Source organism: Anser brachyrhynchus (assembly GCF_964034855.1).
Source record: "Anser brachyrhynchus genome assembly, chromosome: Z".
Lineage (NCBI taxonomy): Eukaryota > Metazoa > Chordata > Aves > Anseriformes > Anatidae > Anser > Anser brachyrhynchus.
This window is the reverse complement of record NC_137697.1, coordinates 37,949,658-37,971,534: the sequence shown is the minus strand read 5'-3', so window position 1 is coordinate 37,971,534 and position 21,877 is coordinate 37,949,658. Positions and strand designations below refer to the sequence as shown.

Genomic DNA, 21,877 nt, shown 5'->3' with positions numbered 1-21,877 from the left:
TATTTTATTTTATTTTATTTTATTTTATATTATATTATTTTATTTTATTTTATTTTATTTTATTTTATTTTATTTTATTTTATTTTATTTTTTGAGGGGGGAGAACTTGACAAATATGAAATTCAGCCCGTGTTCTACTCATGGGTCTTAGGATTTCCCTTATTTCTGCTAGCAGAGAGGAGAAGAACGTTTTCCCCCTTGATGGGGTAGCATTAGAAAGGCTCTGTGGCACAGTGAGGAGGGGACTACAGACATTGCACAGCCAGGGCTGACATCTGCTCCCCTGTGATTTTGGTGTGGGGGCACGCACCATAATTTCCTCCCAGGCTGCCTGCCTGCCTTCTGTTTCACTAATCTGTCATTAACTTTTTGGAAATGGGAGCTTGAGTGCAATGGCAAGTGTTACTCCTTGAGGTCCATGGCATATGTGCAGTTGACAGAAGCCAGTACAGAGGAGTTTTTGGGGTATGGGAAATTCCTCAAAACATACACGGAGAAAAACTGCACTGAGCAAGGAGCTGAAAACTAACTGGATTCAGCAGAGCTGTTCTCTTGTCAAATAACAGCTTTGCCCTGCATTTATAAGAAACTTCAAGTCTGTAGCTCTCACCTAAAATTAAGTATACAACAAATTAACTGCTTTCAGCATAAATTAGGCAGCTGAACTAATTATCATGTGGGATTCTCCTTGGATGCTTGTTGTTCTGTTCATAATTTTTTGAGAAAGGATATCTAAACTTTATAGCTGTTTAAAATATTAGAAACTGTTGGGATGGTGAAGTTTTGCATCATTTTAAAGGATGATGCTGAAAAACAAGGTAGATGTTGCTTGGTTGGTCTGGAAAAAGTTTCACCCATTATGGTGCTTCAAGTTGGCTGCTCATTTTAGGGATCCAGTAAGATAAGGATGAGACTCTATTCATAACCTCTTAGCAAAAGTTGTGCTTAAAACTTTGGAATGGGTTCAGGTTCATGAGAAACTGGACATTATTAAATATGACAGCATATATTTTTTAAAATAACTGTTTTTGAATGCTGTCAAGTAGATCCTGGTCTGTCATTAAAAAACGTTTGATGAAAGGAGATTGTTCTAGGTAGCTCTTTTATTTTAGTATTTTTATTTAAATAAAAATGTTTGTAGGCAATTATGGTACTCCTTGATGTTGTGCAGTTTAATTGAAGCACGATTTTTCCAAGTTTTTTTTTTTGACTTATAATACAGTAGAATAAACCAGCAACAGAATTTCCATCTCTCTCTCTCTTTTTTTCTTTTTTTAAAGCTGTAAATTACAACTGACTGCCTCAGCTGAAGACATACTGTAGAAAAATGTAATTATTGAGCCTGACCAAAGATAAAGCTGGCTAGTATAGGACATAAAATGAATAAAATCGTGTTTACCAAATTTTACAGACAGCCCAACGATCTAATTGCCTTCTCTAATTTTAGAATCCTTTAATGTTTTTCACTGACATCTTTCTTATATATTTATATAAAAAGGTGTGTCTGTGCATGCCTGCATAGGTACAGATGCATAAAAAGTATGGTGTATATCTGTGTGAGAGGTGTCAAAGATGCATTATAAGCCAGGCAAGGAAGTGCATTTTATCACCTGAATACCAGATGACGTTCAGCATTTTTGATCTGTGAGGTATTGCTATTCTAGGATCTTAAAATTAATATTTCAAGACTATCATCTGTTGCGGTCCAAGACAACTACAGATGAGTCTGTGTGGCAGTGACTTAGTGGGGTCACTGTATAAACAGGTAGTCAGTCATATGTAGAAATAAATATCGGCAGATAATTACAGTAACACCTTTCAGCCACACAGTGAAGCTGTGCACTTCCCTTCATCTATTTCTGATGGCTGTGCACTGCTAACCTCTTATGCCTGCTTTCATGCCATGCCTGTAGCTCATTGCAGATGCTTGGAGCTTGGTAGATGAAGTTCATTCAGTTTTAGTTTTCCACTTCCTATTGAGAGAAAGTTGAGTGAAGACAAAGCTGCAGAGCACCCTGGCCACTGGGAGTCCTGATGTGCTCTTCTCACCCATGTGGGAAGTGGCTGGACACAGTCTGCTGTGTGCCAAACAGGACAACGGGCAGGACTGGAAAGGTTAGAGAAGATCGGGTGCGAGAGTCAGGGCAGCCTGAGAGAAGCATCTGGGCAATGCTGACAGACATGGTTTAATTTTTTGGTACTCCTATGTAGAGCCCGGGGTTGGACTTGATCCTTGTGGCTCCCTTCCAGTCTGGGATGCTCTGTGAGAGTGGGCGTCGGTGCTCTGCTCAGGCTTGATCTCCTGGTGAAAGGGGACCCTCTGCCTTGTCCAGCATATTTGGTGTCGTCTGGGAGTCCAGGGTCTGGAATACTGTTGTGCTTAACTGTAGTGCTTTCCCAGCTGATTTGGGAATCCAGTCCTTTCTCTTGGGCTGAACATGTGCCTGTGGATGGGTTTGGGTTATTGACAGAAATGCCCGTGGTGCTGGGGTCTTCCCCTGCCTCTCTGCCCACCTGCTGCTCATGCATGTACGTAGGACCCACAATCAAGTGTTGTTGCTGCATCCCAGAGGAAGCGTGCAAGGTTACTGAAAGGCTTGCTTGCTCTCTTGCCCATTTCTGTGCTGGGCTGTTTCTTGTTTTATTTCCTGAAAGTCCTTTTTTCTTTGCTGTGTCAGGCAGAAAGAGAAATCCAAAATGTTGCCTTGTGCTGTAAGACAAAACTACTTTTCTATCTTTGGTGTCATCTGCTCATTTATGTATCTTCTTCTTCAATTTTGAAAGAGAAAATCATTATAAAATAATTGCATGCTGAGGTTTTACAGTCAGTTTTGGTGCAGCAGGTATGAAGCTGTCACAGCTCTGCTTGTTATAATCTGCGTATCAGCACTGTGCTGGCTTTTTTTTAAGAGTTTTTTTTTTTTTTTTCCATAAGCCCATATCAGCCATAGATGATCTGGGTGAAGATAAGGGAGAACGTAGCCTTAATTTCCTCCCAAATTACAGGATGTTCAGTGCAGATGTTTTAAAACTTTTAGGGGAGAAAAAGAAGCCTTTTGTAACATCGTACCTGGGGATGATATTCAAAACTATTCACTCCTTCACCAAGTTACTCAGTTTTCTTCCTGACTTCTACTGTGGCTCTGCTTTAACTCTGAATGTGACAGAAATGTAAAGAGAGGCCTTTCTAGTGCAACAGGTGTCCTAGGAACAGCTGTACAATACATTTACAGATGTTACTGTTTTTTGCTAGAATTTTTGACTGGCCTTCTCCCTATGCCACTTTTTTTTTCTTTTTTCTTTTTTCCCAAAAGTCTGCTTTGGTGCTTAAGTACCTCTAAACAAGTTCCCATTTAGGAGTTTTGACTTACCTGAGGAGACTTGCTTGGGAGAATTATGCACTGCTTCATTGCCTACAGAACATAGTTTTCACTATGTGTCTTCCTTATCCAACAATTAAATGAATACAGGTGTTCCTGTTCAGTAACTTCCTCTGGTCTTTTCTTATTTTAATGAGTTATCTTCTACATGTGTTCAGTTGTAATAGGGAAGAGGGACAATTAAGGGAAACTACTTAGTGTTTATAAAGATCCTTTGCATATATGCCATAACTGAATGTCTTTAAAATGCTTTTGTTAAATGTCATTTGCTGTGGAGTATGTCAAACAACTCTGTGTTAGTTTTGTTTAGATGTATATTCTGAGGTTTGGTGTAGAGCTAAAATGTTGTAAGACAGCAAAATGTATTGTGAATTGCTATCCACGGTGTTTTTGTGAGATCATGGCTTGAATTGGGAAAAGCGTAGCTGTGCTATGAGATGTCATTTGATATGTAATTCAGGGCTTTGCTTTCCTTTTTCTAGGTGTAAGAAATGTTTGCAGTATCATAGGATTTATTTCAGATGAATCAAGAGTAACTACTATGGAGAACCAATCAAGTGTCAAGAGTTCCTGATTCAGACAAAAAATATGCATTTTAATAGTGTATATGTAGTAGGTATCAAAGACGTAGAAAATAGAGCAATTACTGAAACAGCAAAAAGAAAGGTCAGTTTGTGTTTCATCTTTCTATTACTCTGCTGAGTTAATGGAAACAGTGAGTCTGGGCAAAGGACAAAAAATGAAGATGAATCTGACTGAGTAAGGGAGAAGAGTGAAATCTAGTAAGAGGAACAATTCATTTGCTATGGGACCTGTAAAATGTATTGCTTTATTATCTTCTTTCTGCAGCTGCAGTTAATGGAACAAGCCTGTAGAATCCTTTGCTTGGATTTCTGCCACCTATTATTTAAGATGTTTGTCTCGCGTCTTTTGTAGTGATATTTAAAATAAATTAAGAAGTAAGTTCTGTTTTAAATCTGGTTTATATCTAATCGTTCTTCAAAGAATCACAAAATATTTACCATAACTGTAATATCATGGGGTGATGATTAGAAATGGAAGGGGGATTTGTTCTGACTGTGCTATCAAATAGAGGTATTATTTTAGATAGCGCTAATGAGGCGGTTCATGTGGCTTTCAAGGACTGAATGACCTCCATAAAAAGAGAAAGAAAGAAAAAAATCAATCCAAATCCCCCTACTACAAAAAAACTGCGAGCTGAGAACATTTTTTTTGGCACAGAGACAGAAGCTTATATGGCACAGAGAATGAGTTCCTCCTCTGATGCCAACAGCTGACTTTTATTAAACACATTGGGGTGCATTGGTATAGGCACTTTGTCCAAGGAACGCTTCTGGAATACTTCTATTCTCCATAGTTTTTAATCTAACATAAATTTGCTTTTCTGAAAACTGGATGTCTAACCTTCCAAATTTCATGGTTGTTTTCCTTCTCAACAGGACTTTAACATCTGGCATTTACAAGGATGCAGGGGACAGGAGGGGGAAGTATTGACGAAAAAGTTCATTTTGTATTATTATTTCTGATAGGAAAATAAGTTCATATATGTGTGTGTCTATAAAGCACTAGTTAAGCAGTTTGGAGATACATATATATATATATACATATATATATATATATATATATAACTTTTTTTTTTTGGTGGTAAAAAATTTCTTTCAGTTCACTCCATGCCTAAAGAGTATAACCAGATAAAACACTTTAGCAAGTAGGAAATGACTCAGTGTGCTCCTTAAAGTTATGAAATTTCTGCAGTCAAAACACATGGGAAAAGTGAGAGAGCATAGTGTAATACTGATAAAGACCAAATAGTTTTCTCATAAAAGGAATTATTTGCCATGGACAGGTGAGCCAGATGAGTATTTGAAAGGTAAAGTGTGTTGATGAATACTAAATTACTAAGAGGTGGGAGGGATTTTTGTGTGTCCCCACCCTCTTCTAATCTATAATAATCTTTTTGGATATCCTCTGAAGGTATTGTGATGGGTATCCTCTGAAGCATTATGATATGATTATATGGTATGACTATCAGACAATTCAAGTGCATGGCATGGTGAGGCTTCCTCAGCTACCCAAAAGTTTTCACCTAGGCCTTTATCACATTAGATTAGTGTATGAACTGTACTTTCAGCTGGTTCACCGGGAGCTGTTGAGTTCATCACCGTGGCTGAGGGCCTTGCCTGTCAGGAGACGTTATCTCTGATTTGCAGCACTTGTAGAGATACAGTGTGCTTCTCAGTTGATATTCCCAGACCACTGCCTACACAGCTGAGCTTGTGGTTCTGGAGTAATCCACATAATGGTGGGTTGGACTCCCATAATATCTAGTCATATATTCTGCTTTTTTGTAAGCTTTTAGCCTCACACATCACTCTGATAGCCTTTCAAATGGGCATTAATCCAGCACTTTTCCTGTCTCTGCCTCCAGGGATTATCTTCCATTTCTTTCTCCTTCCTTTTCACCCTGTGCATGCACAAGCAGTGTTGCGATTCCCCAAGGAGAGGGATGTGGGGGGGTAACCCCAGCTCTGGGGAGATGTGTGGAGGTGCCATTACCAGGGGCTTCAGCTGCCCTGTGGCAACAGCAGCTGCATAGCTCTGTTTATCTGTTTATCCAGCTTGCCCTTCTCTGGTGCGGTCCTGCTTTTCCGTTTAATGTGGAAACAGCAGTGTGGCTGCTCCTGCGTGGCCCTCACCATGGCTTGGGTTCAGCGTGTTCAGCTGAGCTCTGGAAAGCAACAGGGTGCTCTTGTCCCTCACCAGTTTGAATATTTTTCACGCACTGAAAAGATTCAGAACTGCCTGGAGTCCAGAGAAGTGTTTCTGACCATCAGCCTGTACCTGGTGACATCAGGAATCTTTTGTCTAAAACCTGATCTGGCTTTTAGGTTGCTCTGTAGATAATGGCTGAGACCTCCTTCTTGGGATCTGTCATTTGGTTTGCTGCATGAGGTGCGATGGTGCCTGCTAGCTGCATCTTCCAAGTTAGTTTTGATTTTCAGGATACAAGAAAGAAGGCAGCGTTAGCTTTGTCAAACAATACTGGGAATTGTGTAAAATGATCGGAAGTTTTGCTGACAGAAGCACTCAGTTCCTTTTAAGAAATCAATAGTGCCTCAGTTGGCATCACGAATCCTGCACTAATGGAAGCTGTTACCAGAAGTGAGCAGCTAATGCTGCAAGCCTTCTGTGAGGCCATCGCTTCAGGGACATAAAACCTAAATGGCCAAGTATTGCCCATGTGCAGAGGGACAGAAAACAATGATGAGTGCTCTAAATGAGTACCGCATTTGTGGTTTCTTTAGTGCCTGCCTGCCTGACTGGTGGCAACTTTAGAGAACTGCAGTACGTGAACTATAAATATTTCTTTTTATCATTTATAATATAGTCATGGATCAGAGTAATTTACGTGCAGAATAGCAGTAAGGTCGAGAGCTGATTGTGTGAAAGTACATTCTCTCTCTTGTTATCTGTTTTCACTCTTGCCATCCAGATTTTACTGCATAGTAGAATACAATTTCCATTTTACATATGATTTTTGTACTTATGATAGTTTCCCTTGCATGGACTGGCATAGTGGAATTTTTCTATGGTGTTATTGTTTCTTTTTCTCTTTCATCCTTTATTATTTGACCAGTATCATCCTACAATAACCTCTAATTCAACAGAGGGCAAAAATACACTGTTGTGTGGATGAAGAATACATAACCTCATATAATGTCCTTCATTTCCCAACTGAGATAGCATGCAAGAGGAGCCGTCTTCAACAAATTTGTTTGTGACCTCACTACATGAGATACCTGTGGGTAAATTTTCAGTGCTGCGTGCATTTAGCTATGCAGTTTCATTTAAGATTAATAGAGCTTCCACAGCTGCACTCACACATATAGCCTTGTCATTGCTCTCCGCTTTTTCCTTCTCAGCATAGACACTTTTCTCCTTTTTTCCTTGCTTTCTCCCTTATCCTTGAATGGTGTTTGTCTATTTGTTGCCTAAATGAAAGAGTGGGAAGATAGATAGACAGATTTAATTTAGGTCTATTAATTAATTTATAGCACTTGGGGCTAAACTGATAATTAATTAAGAGCTCAGAAATCTGACTTTAAAGACTGCTATCTTTGTAAAAATGATGTTCTTCAAAACTCATTTCAGCTTAGCAAATGAGTTTGAAAATGGAGAAGTACCCTTTATGAGTGAAAAATTGTCATGTCACCTCTGTTAATTTCTGGCATATCTGCTAGCATAAATCCACTGGGCATTTTGGCAGGGGGTGGGAAGCTGTAGTGTAGGTGTGGGATTTGTTGTTTTGTGTATGTGCTTCCTCTTTCCCCCCCTCCAAATAGCTCCTGAAATTTATCTCTTGAAATACTGCACTTTGGAGTAATCTCACTATGGTTTCTCTTAAGTTCATAGCTTCTGTTATCACTGGGGAGAAATACAACTTTACTACAGAAATCTGGGAAAGGCAAAGCCTGCAGTTCAAATGCTTTTGCAGCTTAATTTTTTTCACTTTTTTTCTTCTTAACTGAAAAAAAAAAAAAGTTTCTTTAGAATAACAAATTCTAGTTTGCAGGCTTGGTTGAGACTTATTTCCTGGGTGAACAGCTTATATCACGGAACCAGATGTAGAAGAGAGCAGCTGAAGTCAGAGCCTTAGGCTAAGTGCTTCCTCTGTGCTTATGCAATTTGTAAATAATGCTCAGCTTCTCATATGGGATGGGTGCTCTTTTACAGTGTAACTGTGATAATGGTGGTTTGTCTCTGACTTGAGGTGTTCTTGTGGACAAAGGTTATCGCTGGTGACTGCTGAATTCTGTATGAAATATAACTCTGATGCTTTCACTTGTTTATTCACATCCCTCCCTTTTCTCCCAAAAAAGCCTTTCCTGCGTCAAAGTGGGGTAAAATGAGATGAAAATTCAACTCTAAAGCTCTACTTCCTGTAGTTTTGAGTGAGTTGGTGCATCAGTGTGCATTTCTACAGCATGTTCTCCTGCAAAGGCCTCTGCTGAAGCCATGCTGTGAAAGCGTGGCAACTAAGGGAAGCATGTATTCTGGTTATGGGTTGTAGTGAGGGGCTTTTTAGGAGTGAAATGCACTTACCTACTCACTTCCTGAAGATGCAAGTATAGTCTTCCTGTAGTACGTCTTGATACCATAAGGTACGTTTCTGTTTTGTGCACTAGACATAGTAATGTTTAGTTGTCACTCTCCTCCTTAGAGGAGGATTTTCCAATACATCCCTCAGATCCTCACAAGTCCTGAGCATGTCTTGTCATGCAGCTTCATGTGACTGACATTTGTAATGGGGTGGTATTAGGGCTGGATTTCCAACAATGTAATAGAGTGCCCCTTTTTCTCTTCAGTTAAAGAAAAATAATGGAAGCTTTGCTATTGCGGGCATGTTTTTTGATTATTTCTCCTGGATTAGATGAGTGATGCAGTTCATTGGAAAGACCTGGGACGTACAGAAGTAAAACCTTTTTACAAAACCTAATTCCATAAATTTTTGTAGTTAAATGAGTAAACTTATGCATAAGTAAATGTGTTTACAGACACAGACTTAAAAAAAATTTTCATCCTCACCTACATTCTAGTGTTAGGAAATGTTTATACAAATTATGGTTGGGTAATTGAATAAACAGAATGAAATATATCATTTGCAAGAGGTAAGTAATACAGGGTAGCGTATGGAAGAGTACTCTTGTAATTAAATAAATGCCAACTGCTTTGTTGCAGTGTTCTTTTTTTTAAAAATCTTTTTATTAGTACTAGCATTCCCCTCCCCCCCGCCCCGTTTCAGTTTTGTAGAAATACAATTATTCCCTCATTGTAAAGAAAAGAAAATTCTGTTATGTATCCTTTGCTTCTAAAATGAAATCTGCCAGTTCCAAGTCAGGTTTTGATAAGAAAAGTTCATTTCTCCTCCCCAGCTTTAATTAAAAAATAAATACAGCTGGCCTTTATTACAGTTGACAAAGCTTTCCACTTAAATGTGTATAATAGATTTCCATTGTATTTGCAAGTACTTTAAAATATTGGAGGATACCAATTATTGGAAGGCAGGAGATCCTTTTGAAAGGTTATAGCATTTTACTTCAGGAATGAATCGGGAGTGGTTTTAATCTTTATATTTCAAAGGGATTATGTGATGTCCAGTTCTTGCTAAATGTCTGCAGTGGTGTGTTCCTATCGCTGCCTCAAAAGGTGGAGCAGTAAGGGCAAAGGTTTACCAGTGCTTCTTCCATCTCGTGAGTAGCTGCAGTGACGGGTAGTCCCAGTGACTCCATAAATCAAAGGAGCTGTGAGAAGTTTGCTCAGGTGCTGGGGGCTGTCAGTGTTAGGGTTGGCCGTTGCCATCTTGGAGCTGAGCCTGTTCCTCCTTGCTGCCTTCAGTTGTTGCAGGGTTGGGATTCTTCTCGTGATGCTGCTGTTTGGGCAGGACTTAAAAATTCAGTCTGAGTGCGTTGCAGAATTCAGGCACACCAAGGTACCTGCCTTCTCTGTGCCCTTGTCACTCCCTGTTCAGCTCCCAAGGGTTGATTTTAAACCAGACCTGGTACACTGGTTAGGTAGCATGTGGCCCTGTCCACCAGTGCTGCTGGGTGAGCTTATCACTGTGCCACTGGAGACAAATGCAAGCGTGGTGACAGCTGCCCCAAAACTGAAATTAATGGGGAATTGCACCCAGGTGTCATTTTACAGCTGCATTTCATTTCTGTGTAGGAGAGTAGCACCTAGTACCGAGTCACAGAATAATTACGAGTGAAACGGCAGGTGTGTGCCTGTTGGGAGTCGAGGTGTTTCTCTTGCAAAAAGCAGAGCAGGATTTTGCTGTGTCCAAACAGGAGTCAGAAATGAGAGAGGTGGCAGGTGAGGAAGCAGCTTAGTTGTGTAAATCTCTGCTGCTTTTTGTCAAGTGTGATGTTGTACTAGTTCAGTTTTCAGTGGGCTCAACTAGTTGCTTTCTGAGTTATGTTTTTACCTTCTGGGAACTTATTTTTTCACTCTGTTTTTCTGAGCTGGTTAGGTTTCATTCAGTGGTGGTGTTATGCTTGTTCTTGAATTTAAGTATTTAGGATTTTTAGGTCCATAGAACTTAGAGAGCTTGGAAATACGTCACACACTAAAGAAAACAAGCATCAGAAAATCAAACATTATTCCTGTCTTGCCTGAGAGCCTGAATTTTCCAATATTTAAATCATAGAAATATTGGTTTAATTGTGGCTTTATTTTATTCTTAGGGTAGATTTACATTAGTCTTGCAAACACTTTGTTATATGATCAGCTTTACACAGAGTTAGTTGCTATTCACCCAAGGAAAGACACTTGTAGGATGGGGATTGAACCCCCGTGCACAAATAAATGCTATGCTTAGAACTATGTGCTGCTGCTTAGTGATGTCAGTGGCTTCCTGACTGATATAAGAGCAGCTGGCAGGGTTTCACTGGTTAGGTAACAGAGCAGAAGTGTTGTTTAATCTGCTCATGACGCTTCCTTGTGACAACATGCAGATAAATAGACCCAGAACTCCACAGTGAAACAAATGCAAACAGAGAAGTCATTCCACTGAATGTAAGATTTCAAACTTCTATAAATGGTTTTCCTCTTACTTTCAGAATCGTGAAACAAGAACAAATGTTTTATGGTTTCATTTTACATCATCAGAGAAGGCTTGAATTGGCAGAACAAGGTACACTGTCCCCTGATTTTTTAACGTGCACAAAGAAACTAGGAATTAAAACAAGGAAACAAACAACAAAACAACAAAACTCGAAAGCAAGCCCAAGTTTGGAATATTACTCTTGTGTTAGATTAAAAGTGCCCAAGAGCCACTGAGACCTTTGGACTATTTTCTGCATAACATAGGAGTTACCAAGGAACTGGGTTACTCAGTCATGTATTTGCAGAGTCGCAGAAATGGAAACAGTAATAAAGTACCTGGCAGTGAATATGAAACATCTCTGCACTGTCTTTCTCAGTTCCTAGAGCTGAGGAGTAAAAAGCAGGCAGGATTGTCTTGTGAGTCCATTCATCGATGGAGGACTCTGTTTTGTCGGAGTGGAGAATGTCCCTTGTTTAAATTTCTGCCAGACCTGCTAGTTTAATTTAATACGTACTTGTTCCCATAGAAAATAAAACTTTGATCCGGCTTAAAAAACAGATTTTAGCAGTTATCTGCAAGTATCTGCAGTCCCTGTTCAGGGATTCTGTCATTTATATTGTATGATATCCCTTGCATGTGTGTAGGGGTTTGTTGTGGCATTTTAGTGGTATTAAGGTCAGATACTCAAATGCAGCCTTAGGAAGAACATATGTCTTGCTTGTGCCTACTTATCTAAACAAAAAAGATAGTTATTCTTCAAATTATTTATAGGAATCTCCTAAACCTTATTTTCCTGTGCATGTGTGGAAAGGATACATTATAGGACCTGAAGGCTTTTTGAAAAAACACTTTTCCTAGAGTATGGATCAGAGAAATCTGAAAGAAAGTATATCTCAGTTGAGATGACTAGATATTGTATTTCAATTAACAGACCTAGGGAAAAGTGGCTTAATTAACTTCTTATTCTGTTATGGAAAACAATGCACTGATTGCAATCCGTAATATTTTGGCTCTCTTGCTTCTACGTTTTGGTGATGGTTGTTTCTGCCTGGGTTGTTTGTCTCTACTTGAGAATATTTGATATTTTCTGGGTGAGATATGGTATAATTATCAGCCTCAAAGCTTTTAGAAGTCTGACTTGATTTTTGTTCTCAGATTCCTGTGGTCTGTTGCTGACATTTTTCAGTGGTATTTCAAATAATGGCTTTTTTATGATGTCATTTTTGTCTTGTTCTGACAAAGTTCTGAGATGTAGCATAAAAATATTTTTGGAAGCAAACTGCTTTATTGGTATAACACTTAAAAGAAAAAAAAAAAAACACAAAAAACCAGGATCATATAATTGGAAAGTTATATAGCAACTGTGTGAAGTTCCAGGCAATATTTTATATTCATTATTCTGTGACCCAAATCCATTCTTGTGCTCTGTTGTGGATGACTGACAGTTCCTAATTTAATTTATCCATATTCTTTCACAAATTAGGATAAGCTTTGGATTTAATGTATTCTTTTGTACTATACTATGTAATAAGTATATCAAAGAGCACAGGAGACAGCAAAGATTGTAAGATGCTAAAGCTCAGGAGAATTTGTAGCATTGTTAGAGAAATCTAGAAAATGTTTATGGATGCTGTTTGCACTAAACTAAAAGAACAACCATTGCCCACCCGTCTTGACACACAGTTTTGAATTCAGACTTGAGGTGCTCTGTGCCACATTGAGTATTTGTTTTTTGTGTGTGAAATATGATCAGAATTTTTTCAAATACCAGATATTTTGAAAACAAAATAGTGGAGTAGTTAAAACAGTACTTCTAATGAGAGCACATTATGTATGTATCTATTTAACCACTTTTGTCAATTTAGAATCTTTTCTTATACCTCGTAATGAAAGGTGGATCTGGAAGCCTGACTGAATAGTGCTGTTAACTGAAGTGTATATTGACACAGGGTGGACATATTAACTAGTCCCTTTTATTTATCTGTGGAAGGTTTAAGAATTCCTAGAGCATGAATTTAGCTTGGAGGCTTTTGTTTGCTCTTTTTTGTTCGGTTGATTTCTATCATCTACCTTTCAAGCAAGAAAATTAGGGCAGCAATTCATTTAAGAAAGGGAGCTTTGTTATTAGACTGAAACACACAGTATGTGTCCTCTCCTTTTATCAGATTCCTCAAGAACTCAAATGTTGTTTTATGATTATTTATGTGGATGAAGCCAAGGACTTGTTAAATGAATGGATTGGAATGTGAACCTATAGGGCTGAGCAGATTTATTGACTGTTCTTCCAGTAATGCCCTTTACTACTGTCAGATGAAAATCTGATTAGTCCATTTTCCTCATTTACAGTGTTCTAAAAATTGAATTTATTTTATATGCTGTTGTCAATAAAATCTATTTTCATGTTCAACTGTACCCGAGTCACCTAAGAGCTTTTATTCTCCAGTATTATTTAGTTCATTGTATGTTTATCTTAAAAGCATGTGGAACTGAAATTTCATATGTGTTCACGTTTTTTCCTACTGCCTATGTATTGAAATGTCACTGTGCAATTCTTGCCTTAATATTTTGATGCTCTTGCTTGTAGCACAGTCATATAAGTTTGCAGAGACTTCTAAGATTTTAAGCTAGAAAATACTTCATTGAGATACAGACCTGAAGGAGATTTTTTATTTCTCTCAGACACAGGGAGAGCAGCAATCTTCTTTAAGCACTTTCCAGTCTTTGATAAAGGCTTTGCCTTTTAAGGAGAGTTTTCTCTATGCTGTCACTAGCATGCCCTTACCTGTTACTGCATACAGTATGAAAAGCCAGTGTTTCTGTTAATCATTCTTAACACCAAAGAAGTATTTTTTTTTTTTAAGTGTCTGGAAGCTGGAGAGAAACAATTAGAAAAGGAAATGAGTTGCTGCTATGTTGCAAAGGAGGAAGGTAGTCACGCAGGGTGCAAAGCAAGAGGTTGAATGAGCATGTACAGAAACAGACAAACTGGGTTAACATCTCTTGCCACTGGCTGTTTAAAAATAGGAAAACAAAGTGCAGAAATACCATGGTGCAGACAAGGCAGTGATATCCTCTGGGCAAGGTGTAGCATGTAGAAGAGTAAAGGATGCACAGTGAAAGGTAAATACACAGGAAGTAGAAGGGAGCAGAAGAATGGAGTGGTGCAAGAGGGGAGAAAAGCAGAGGCCCCACACTGAGGGAAAGACATCTGGTGAGAAATGAGTGGTTTTCTTGTGGCTGGAGGTGACCTCAGGAGGACAGAAGGTCCATGGGGCGAGGAGAGGGACAGTGCAGCAGCCACTGGTGCATGGGAAAGGCTGTGTGGCACTCTGGTGGTGGCTTAACTGAGGGTGCTTTCTATTTAGTTTATTTATTCACTGATGGAAGTGGAGGGACAAGCAACTATGTCCATGACAGAGAGTATCTTATTAATTGCAAAAGTAACAAAACAGTTATCAAAATAGTGCAGTGATGTTCTTGTCTGTGTAACATTCCAGACTTGAAGCACATCTTGTTTGTTTTTTTTTCTTTTTTCTTTTTTGTGGGAAGTAGTAAGTCTTACTGGATGGTGGTGGTCACAAGGCCATTTAGATCATTTATAGATCGTTTTAGATCATTATGCTCTTTAGATCATGACCTTGGACAGGTAACAGCACTGTTCTTGCCTCAGCTGCTCCTGTGTAAAGTGCAGATGATAATGATGTCCAGTTTTGTAAGGGACTTTTTTGTTTTTTGTCCAGCCATGCTGTTCACATTTTAAATTGCCCATAACTTCTTAATTGTTGAATAAGCCATAGTATCCAGTTTTCAAGGAATCATTTGGAGGAACAATTAAACATTTTTGAATCTATGGTGATTACATATAGTTTTGATTTTGTAGACATTAAAGAGTTAAGTACAAAGACTCCAGTAGAAAGAGGGACAGAAATGGAGAGACTCTGTGACAGAGGGAAGCACTTCTGCCTGCTAAGAATGGACTACGAACAGATTTGCCCCACTGTTGTTACTCACAGGCATCATTTTTTTGGTAACAATATGAAAAAAAAACAACCACACATTGCTTGAGTAAGAAGAAATGTGAAGATTTATGTCAGTTCTCTGTACCAGGCAGTAGATTAAGGAGACATGCAATATAGTATTAACATTGAAGAAAAGCAGAAACAAAAAATGAGTTCATTAACTAAACATCATGTGTATGGCAAGTATCCTCATGATTGTTGTTATTCAGTGACAATGCAAAGATGAAAACATCCAGTCATTCATCTGTGCATTTCTTCCTTGTGCTGTAGTGCTAGCTGGGAATTAAGTATCAGGTCTTCCTTGCTGTGGACATTGTGTATGGATCCAGTAAGATACTTGCTCCCAAAAGTGCTTGAGGACTCAAAAAGCCACACACAATTTTGAAATTCTGTATGTAAATAATTGTTATGCCATTAGAGCATCAAGTGGACATATGGCTACATATTAAAATGTTATAAATGTGCTGCTATTAGAGTACCATGAGTTTTCCCGAGGCAGAAGTGGCGATGGCATTTTCTTAAGGAATCAATTTGTTAACATGCAGGGAGTATATTGATCACTAATCCGTTGCGTCTTTTAGAGGAGATGAATTCTCAGACCCTTGTCCTCATGTGAATAACACTAAATGCCATGTGATGTTTTCCTTGACACTTTGATTATATGTAATTAAAGTTTATTATAGCCAGCAAGTTTAGAATATTCAGAATAATATATCACTTCTTTTTCTTTTTACAGAGGGAAACTAAAGGTCAGTTTCTCATAGATCACATCTGCAACTATTACAGCTTGCTGGAAAAAGACTATTTTGGCATTCGATATGTTGACCCTGAGAAGCAGAGGGTATGTATATGAACTCTGACTACATTTGCTTTTAAGTAATGCTAACTTGATTTTTTTTTTTTCAACAAAGAGAATAGTTCTAATGCAAAGTTATGTATCTCTGAGGGATTATACTCCATAATCCATAGAGATTCCTGAAGTAGCATTATTAGATTAATTTTTCCCTCAGTTCATGTATTTAGTTTCAGGTAAATTGATGTATTCTGATCTGTGTAATTCTCCCGGGTACTGAACGTGGAAAAGATTTATAGACATGACTCAGGGTAGCTCTAGGCTATGGCAGTGCACTGGAATTTGGGGATTCTCTCTTTCTTTAAAAAAAGAATATGTTTCCTGGGAGATGTAGGCAGGAATCCTGTTGAGCTTAATAGATAAAAACAGTCATTCTAGGTTGTGGGGAGTTCTTCAGGTTAGTTCTGTCTGTGAGCATCCTTATATTTGCAGAGTAAATTCTACAGGCCTCTGCTCACAGTAGTTATGTGGACAGTGAATTGGCTTCTCTCCTAGGAGGAAGGTCATCCTTCAGGTTGTGTTTTATAGGTGCTTTGCTACAGCCACTCCCTTTTTAGTTTCAAATGAATTTTACTGTGTGATAGTGGGAAGGGATGGTCAACACAGGGAGCCAACAGTGAAACTCAGAAGTGCTTCTTCCCTCTGTGATCCTGCTGGTCTCAGGTTTAAGATTTAAATAGGACTTTACATATGGAGGGCATATAATGGCATTTAATTTGTGGATTCACTACTATGATTGAGGAAGAGAAACACATTTTTTTGGGTATCTCTTGCTATACCCAAATTAGTTGTCTCAAAAATCACTGGAATCAGCACTCTCTTCTCAGACTTACGGAACTAGAATTGCTTTGCAAAGCTGCAATAGGTAATTTCCACTACATTCTCATTTTAAAATTAAAAAAATTGCAGAAAAATTAGCGATTGTTTTGACCAGTGTACTTGATCATTCATGATCAGTAAAATTATAGAGGTTTTAACCTGGTTGGAATTGACTGAAAATGTAGGTGGACTGCTGGATTAAACAATAATTAGGTAGGACTTAATGAGTAGTTATTTCTGTTAGGCCTTTCTCTGACAGTCATTCAAAAATTGCTGTGGTAAAGTTTATTTTACTTAACAGCATAGAGGGGTGATTTTAGTAAAAACATTAACTTCTTTTTGGCAGACTACTACTACAAAAAAAATGGTGCACTGGAGAAAACCAAAAGTTACTCTGATTGATGTGCCTATTATATCATATATTATACAGTTCGCTTTTTTATCAAAGAAATGCTAGAGTACCCTATCCTTGTTGGCTGTACAATTGCCCATTTACATCTTACAGTATAGTTAATTCTGTGTAATGTTAATGAAAGATTATATTTTATACTGAAGCTTAAGTTTGCTCTTGGCTGCTAGTGAAATATAATCTGAGAAAACTCTGAACGTTCTTACCCCCAAAAAATCTTATGTTCTCATTTCACTTTCTATTCAGTGCCTGAGAATACTGTGGCCGTCTTGTGTCATAGTATGTTTTATATCAGCTGGCCCTCTCTTCAGCTGAATGTTGTTAAGCAAAGTTCTCAATCCTACATTTTCTATGTATGTGTTTTTAAATGCTGATTTATAATTACTCCAAAGTTTTAAAGCATATTTATAACTTCTCTAATTAGGTATTAGTTCTTGATTTTAAATCCTCTTATGAATTAGGACATGAATGGCATTAAATTATGTGGGACATTGCTTAAAACAGACTTAAATTCCCTGGATGATGAGTTGAAAGCAGCATACACTTTTCTTTTAGGTTTATTACAACTCATGAAAATAAGTTGTTTTCAAATGCACTATCTTCTGTTGTCCCTTCTTTGTGCTGTTCTGTTGCATTTCTAGACATTTATGTACATAATGCTTCCCCTCAGAACAGATGTTTACTTGCAACAAACCCTGTCCTAAGAACTAGAATGAGACAAGCGTTATAGTAAAGAAATACTGGTTTTATGACATCTAGGTCTTTTTGAATCTCTGATCTTGCTGTGGTTTGCTTACCTGAGTTTTATCTCTGTATCAGATACACAAATACCTCCCAGCTGGATGCAGGAAAACTGTGAAACTATTATTGCATTATTTTCTCCCATCAATAGAAGACTATTCTGATCTTTTTCTGATCTTAAAAACACATACTAACCAACAGTCTCCAGTACTATCACAGGCATGGTACATTATGAATAAGTATGCTGGGGCCCAAGCATTGTAGCTAGATGAAGTTGATCAGCAACTGGATCAGTAGAAAACTAGAAGAAATCACAGTTTTGAAATGATGAGGTTAAGTAATGATTCTACCCCTGGTTTTATATTTTGGTAGTTGTGAGTTTAGCTTGCTGAAATCAAAAACAAATCAAAACAAAAAAATACTCTTCTGTAATTGCAAAGTTTGGTTGTTTAAGTATGTGGTTAAAGAGCTAAGCTGCAGCAAGTAAAAGATAGTTCAGTAAAGATCTGTAAGTGCAATTCACTGTGTGTCTTGCTTGAAAACAAAAGATCCATTTGTATTTTGTTTAAAAAGAGCTTCTTTCTAAAGTTAGATTTGGTTATTTGACTGAGAACAATTGCTTTGAAGGGAGATGATAATTCATCCTAAACCCAACTCTGAACTTGTGCGGAATTTGCGCTGTGTCTGGATGCACTTAAGTCTATCGGGCCTGATAGGATTTATTCCAGGGTACTGAAAAAGCTGGCAGATACCATCATGAGATGTCTCTCATTTGTCAGTGGTCTTGGGAATCTGGGGAGGTCCCAGTCAACTGGAAGCTGGCAACTGTTGTCCAGATACTCAGGAAGATTAAGCAAGAAGACTGGGTAATCACAGGCCTGTCAGTCTCACTTCAGTGATTGCAATGTCTTTCAAGTGTTTGTCACTAACTTCCAGAATAATCTTCTTCATAGTTTTAGCAGTCATTGGTCATAGCCAGCATGGGTTCATGAGGAGAAAGTCCTGCTTAACTTAATTTCCTTTTACAACAAGGTTACCCACCTAGTTGACCAGGGGAAGCTATCTGATGTAATCTTTTTGTATTTTTAGCAAAGCTTTCAGTATCTCACAGTATCTTTCTGGGCAAAATGTCCAGCATACAGCTAGACAAATAAATAATATGATGGGTGAACAGTTGGCTAATGGGTTGAGCTCAAAGGGTTATAATAAATGGGGTCACATCAGGCTGGCTGCCAGTCACTAGTGGGATTCCCAGGGCTCCATGTTGGGACTAGTTCTCATCAATTTTTTTTATGAATGATCTGGATGCAAGAGGTGAATACGTTTGCAGATGATGCTAAATTGGGAGGAGCTGTTGACTCCCTTGGGGATAAAGAGGCCTTGCAGAGAGATCTTGACAGACCCAGAGGACTGAGTGGTCACTAACTGTGTGAAACTTAACAAGTGCCGGACAGGGCAACCCTGGCTATATGTACAGACTGGGGGTTGAGAAGCTGGAGAGCAGCTCTGTGGAAAGGTATGGGGGGGTTCTGGTTGCTGGCAAGTTGAACGTGAGCCAGCAGTGTGCCCTGGCAGCCAGGAGGGCCAATTGTACCCTGGGGTGCATCAGGCACAGCATTGCCAGTCGGTCAAGGGAAGGAATTGTCCAGCTCTGCTCTGTGCTGGTGTGGCTTCAACCTGAGTGCTGTGTGCAGTTTGGGGCACCATAATAGAAGGTGGACAAAACTATTAAGAGAGTGTCACTTGGTTTGTTCGTCTTAGCGAAGAGTGGACTGAGGGGAGACCTCATGGAGGCCTACAGCTTCCTCATGAGGAGGAGTGGTGCATGAGTCGGACTCAGTCATCCTTGTGGGTCCCTTCCAACTCGGGATATTCTATGATTTGAAGAGTTTAACAATGTGTGTGTGACAATATACACGCCCCAAAGGAAAAGAAGTATAGGACAATGAATAAAATGAGCATTGCCTGGTCTGTTTCTGGCAATATGCCACCAGCATGATGTAGCAATGATAAAAGCAAACACAGTCTGTTCCTTAGAATTGTATTTTCAGGAATGTATTAATGTAATTACATCCTAATGAGGCCTCAGCTATTCTGATCCAGCTTGTCTGCTTTCAAGAATGATTAATTTAAATAAAGCAGGAGGAGTATTTGAATGATCAAGAGAATGGAAAGCTTTTTTTAGACAATATTAGGAAGGGCATAACCTATTTAGTTCACCAAAACAAAGGATAAGAGGGTATGGTTCTATGTGCATCAGAATATAAAGCAGAGGAAAAAGAAATTTTCAGGAGGAGAGTTTGTTTCTCATTTAAGCCAGCTGTCAGCACATCTGGAAAAACCTAATGGGAGCAATGGGGCAAAAATTTTAACTATTTTTTTGCAGTATTTTAAGATCTCTATCACTTTATTGAAGGTGTTTATATTAAAGATCAACAGGAACAGAAGCTAGGCACTAGATTCTGAAGTGTATTTAAAAGAATTTTTATTAAAAGCTAAAACAAGAAAACAATATTTTTAGGAGAGTTACTAAGAACACTGAAGATAAGGCAAGGAATGGTACAGTCCTGTCTGCCAAGGCTGAGGAGAACATCTACGGTGTTCCAGGGAGTACTGCTGATGTAGGAGCACACCAGAAATGCTTGTATAGCAACATAAAGCAGCATGAGGAATGACTGGTATGAACTGGAAGCGTTGGTCCTTTCCCAGAGCTATGATACCACTGGTATTGACAAGACTTGGTGGAATGCATCCCATCACTGGAGTGCTGGGATGGAGACCTATCAGGAGCCTTTAGGAGGGATAGGCAGGGCAGGCAAGGTGGAGGTGTTGCACTGTGTGTATGGGAGAGGTTAGATTGTACAGCCTTTGAAGATAGGTGTGATGCAGTAGAGAGCTGCTGGGTGAGGATTAAGGGGATGGATAGCAAGGCTGATGTCATGGTGGGTGTCTACTATTGATTGCCCGCACAGGTGAGTTATTCTATAGGCTATTAGGAGAAATCTCTGGATCAGTAGCCCTTGTCCTTATGGGGGTTTTCAACTTCCTAGACATAGGGAATATTTTAATGCTGTGATAAGCAAATCTAGGACATTTCTAAAGAATGTTGAAGATAACTTACTGTCACGAGTACTTAGTGAGCAAAGTAGGAAAGATGCCCTCCTGGACCTGTTGTTTGAGAACAGAGAAGGCCTTGGGAGAGATGTGGAGGTAGGTGGCTGTCATGGCAACAGTGATCATGAAATGGTTGAGTTAATATTTTTTTTGATGTAATAATAAGAAAAATCATCAGAAAGGGTTGACATCCTGGATTTTAAGATAGCAAACTTTAAGCTGCTCCCAGAGCTAGTTGGTAGTATCCCTTGGGAATCTGCTTTAGAGAGCTCAGGGGTCCATAAGAGTTGGTCATTTTTTAAGAACCACCTTTTAAAAGCATGGGAACAGGCAATCCCATTGTGTTGGAAGTGATGAAGACTGGCTTGGCTGTACAGAGAACTCCTTGTAGAGCTTGACCAGAAAAACAAACAAAAAAAAAACACACACAAAAACCAACCAAACAAAAAACACACAAACAAAACACCAGATGATCTCTGGAAACAAGATCAGGCTTCACAGGGAGATTATTGTGGTGGTTCTATCCTGCTGGAAAGCTGAACTCCACCACAACCACTCACTCACTCCACCTCCTCAAAGGAAAAGAGTTAGAAAGTACAATGAGAAGGGCTCACAGGTTGAGAAAAAGATAGGGAGATCACTCACTGATTATCGTCATGGGCATAACAGGCTCAGCATAGGGAGATTAAAATAAGTTATTGCCTATTACTAACAGACTAGAGCAGTAAAAAAAATAAAAACAAACTAAAAAACACCTTCCTCTTCTACCTCTTCTACCATCCTCTTCTACCTCCTTCACCTGAGCAATGCAGGGGAACAGGGAATGGGGGCTGCAGTCAATCCCTAACGCATTGTCTTCGCCACTCCTTCATGGTCACTCTCTGCCCCTGCTCCCCGTGGGGTCCCTCCCACGGG

General features: G+C 38.9%; 1 protein-coding gene across 5 annotated transcripts in view; it reads left to right on the top strand.

Moving 5' to 3' along the window:
• Nucleotides 1–21,877, top strand: part of FRMD3 (FERM domain containing 3) — a 153,316-nt gene that overhangs the window by 48,315 nt on the left and 83,124 nt on the right. For 2 of the 5 annotated variants that reach the window (XM_080572995.1, XM_080572998.1), the window contains exon 2: nucleotides 15,763–15,867. In XM_080572995.1, coding sequence (XP_080429121.1) covers nucleotides 15,763–15,867 — 105 coding nt within the window. Of the gene's footprint in view, nucleotides 1–3,835; nucleotides 4,047–8,542; nucleotides 8,564–11,031; nucleotides 11,095–15,762; nucleotides 15,868–21,877 lie in introns of those variants that run through there. The other 3 variants (XM_080572996.1, XM_080573000.1, XM_080572997.1) reach the window with 3 other exon arrangements.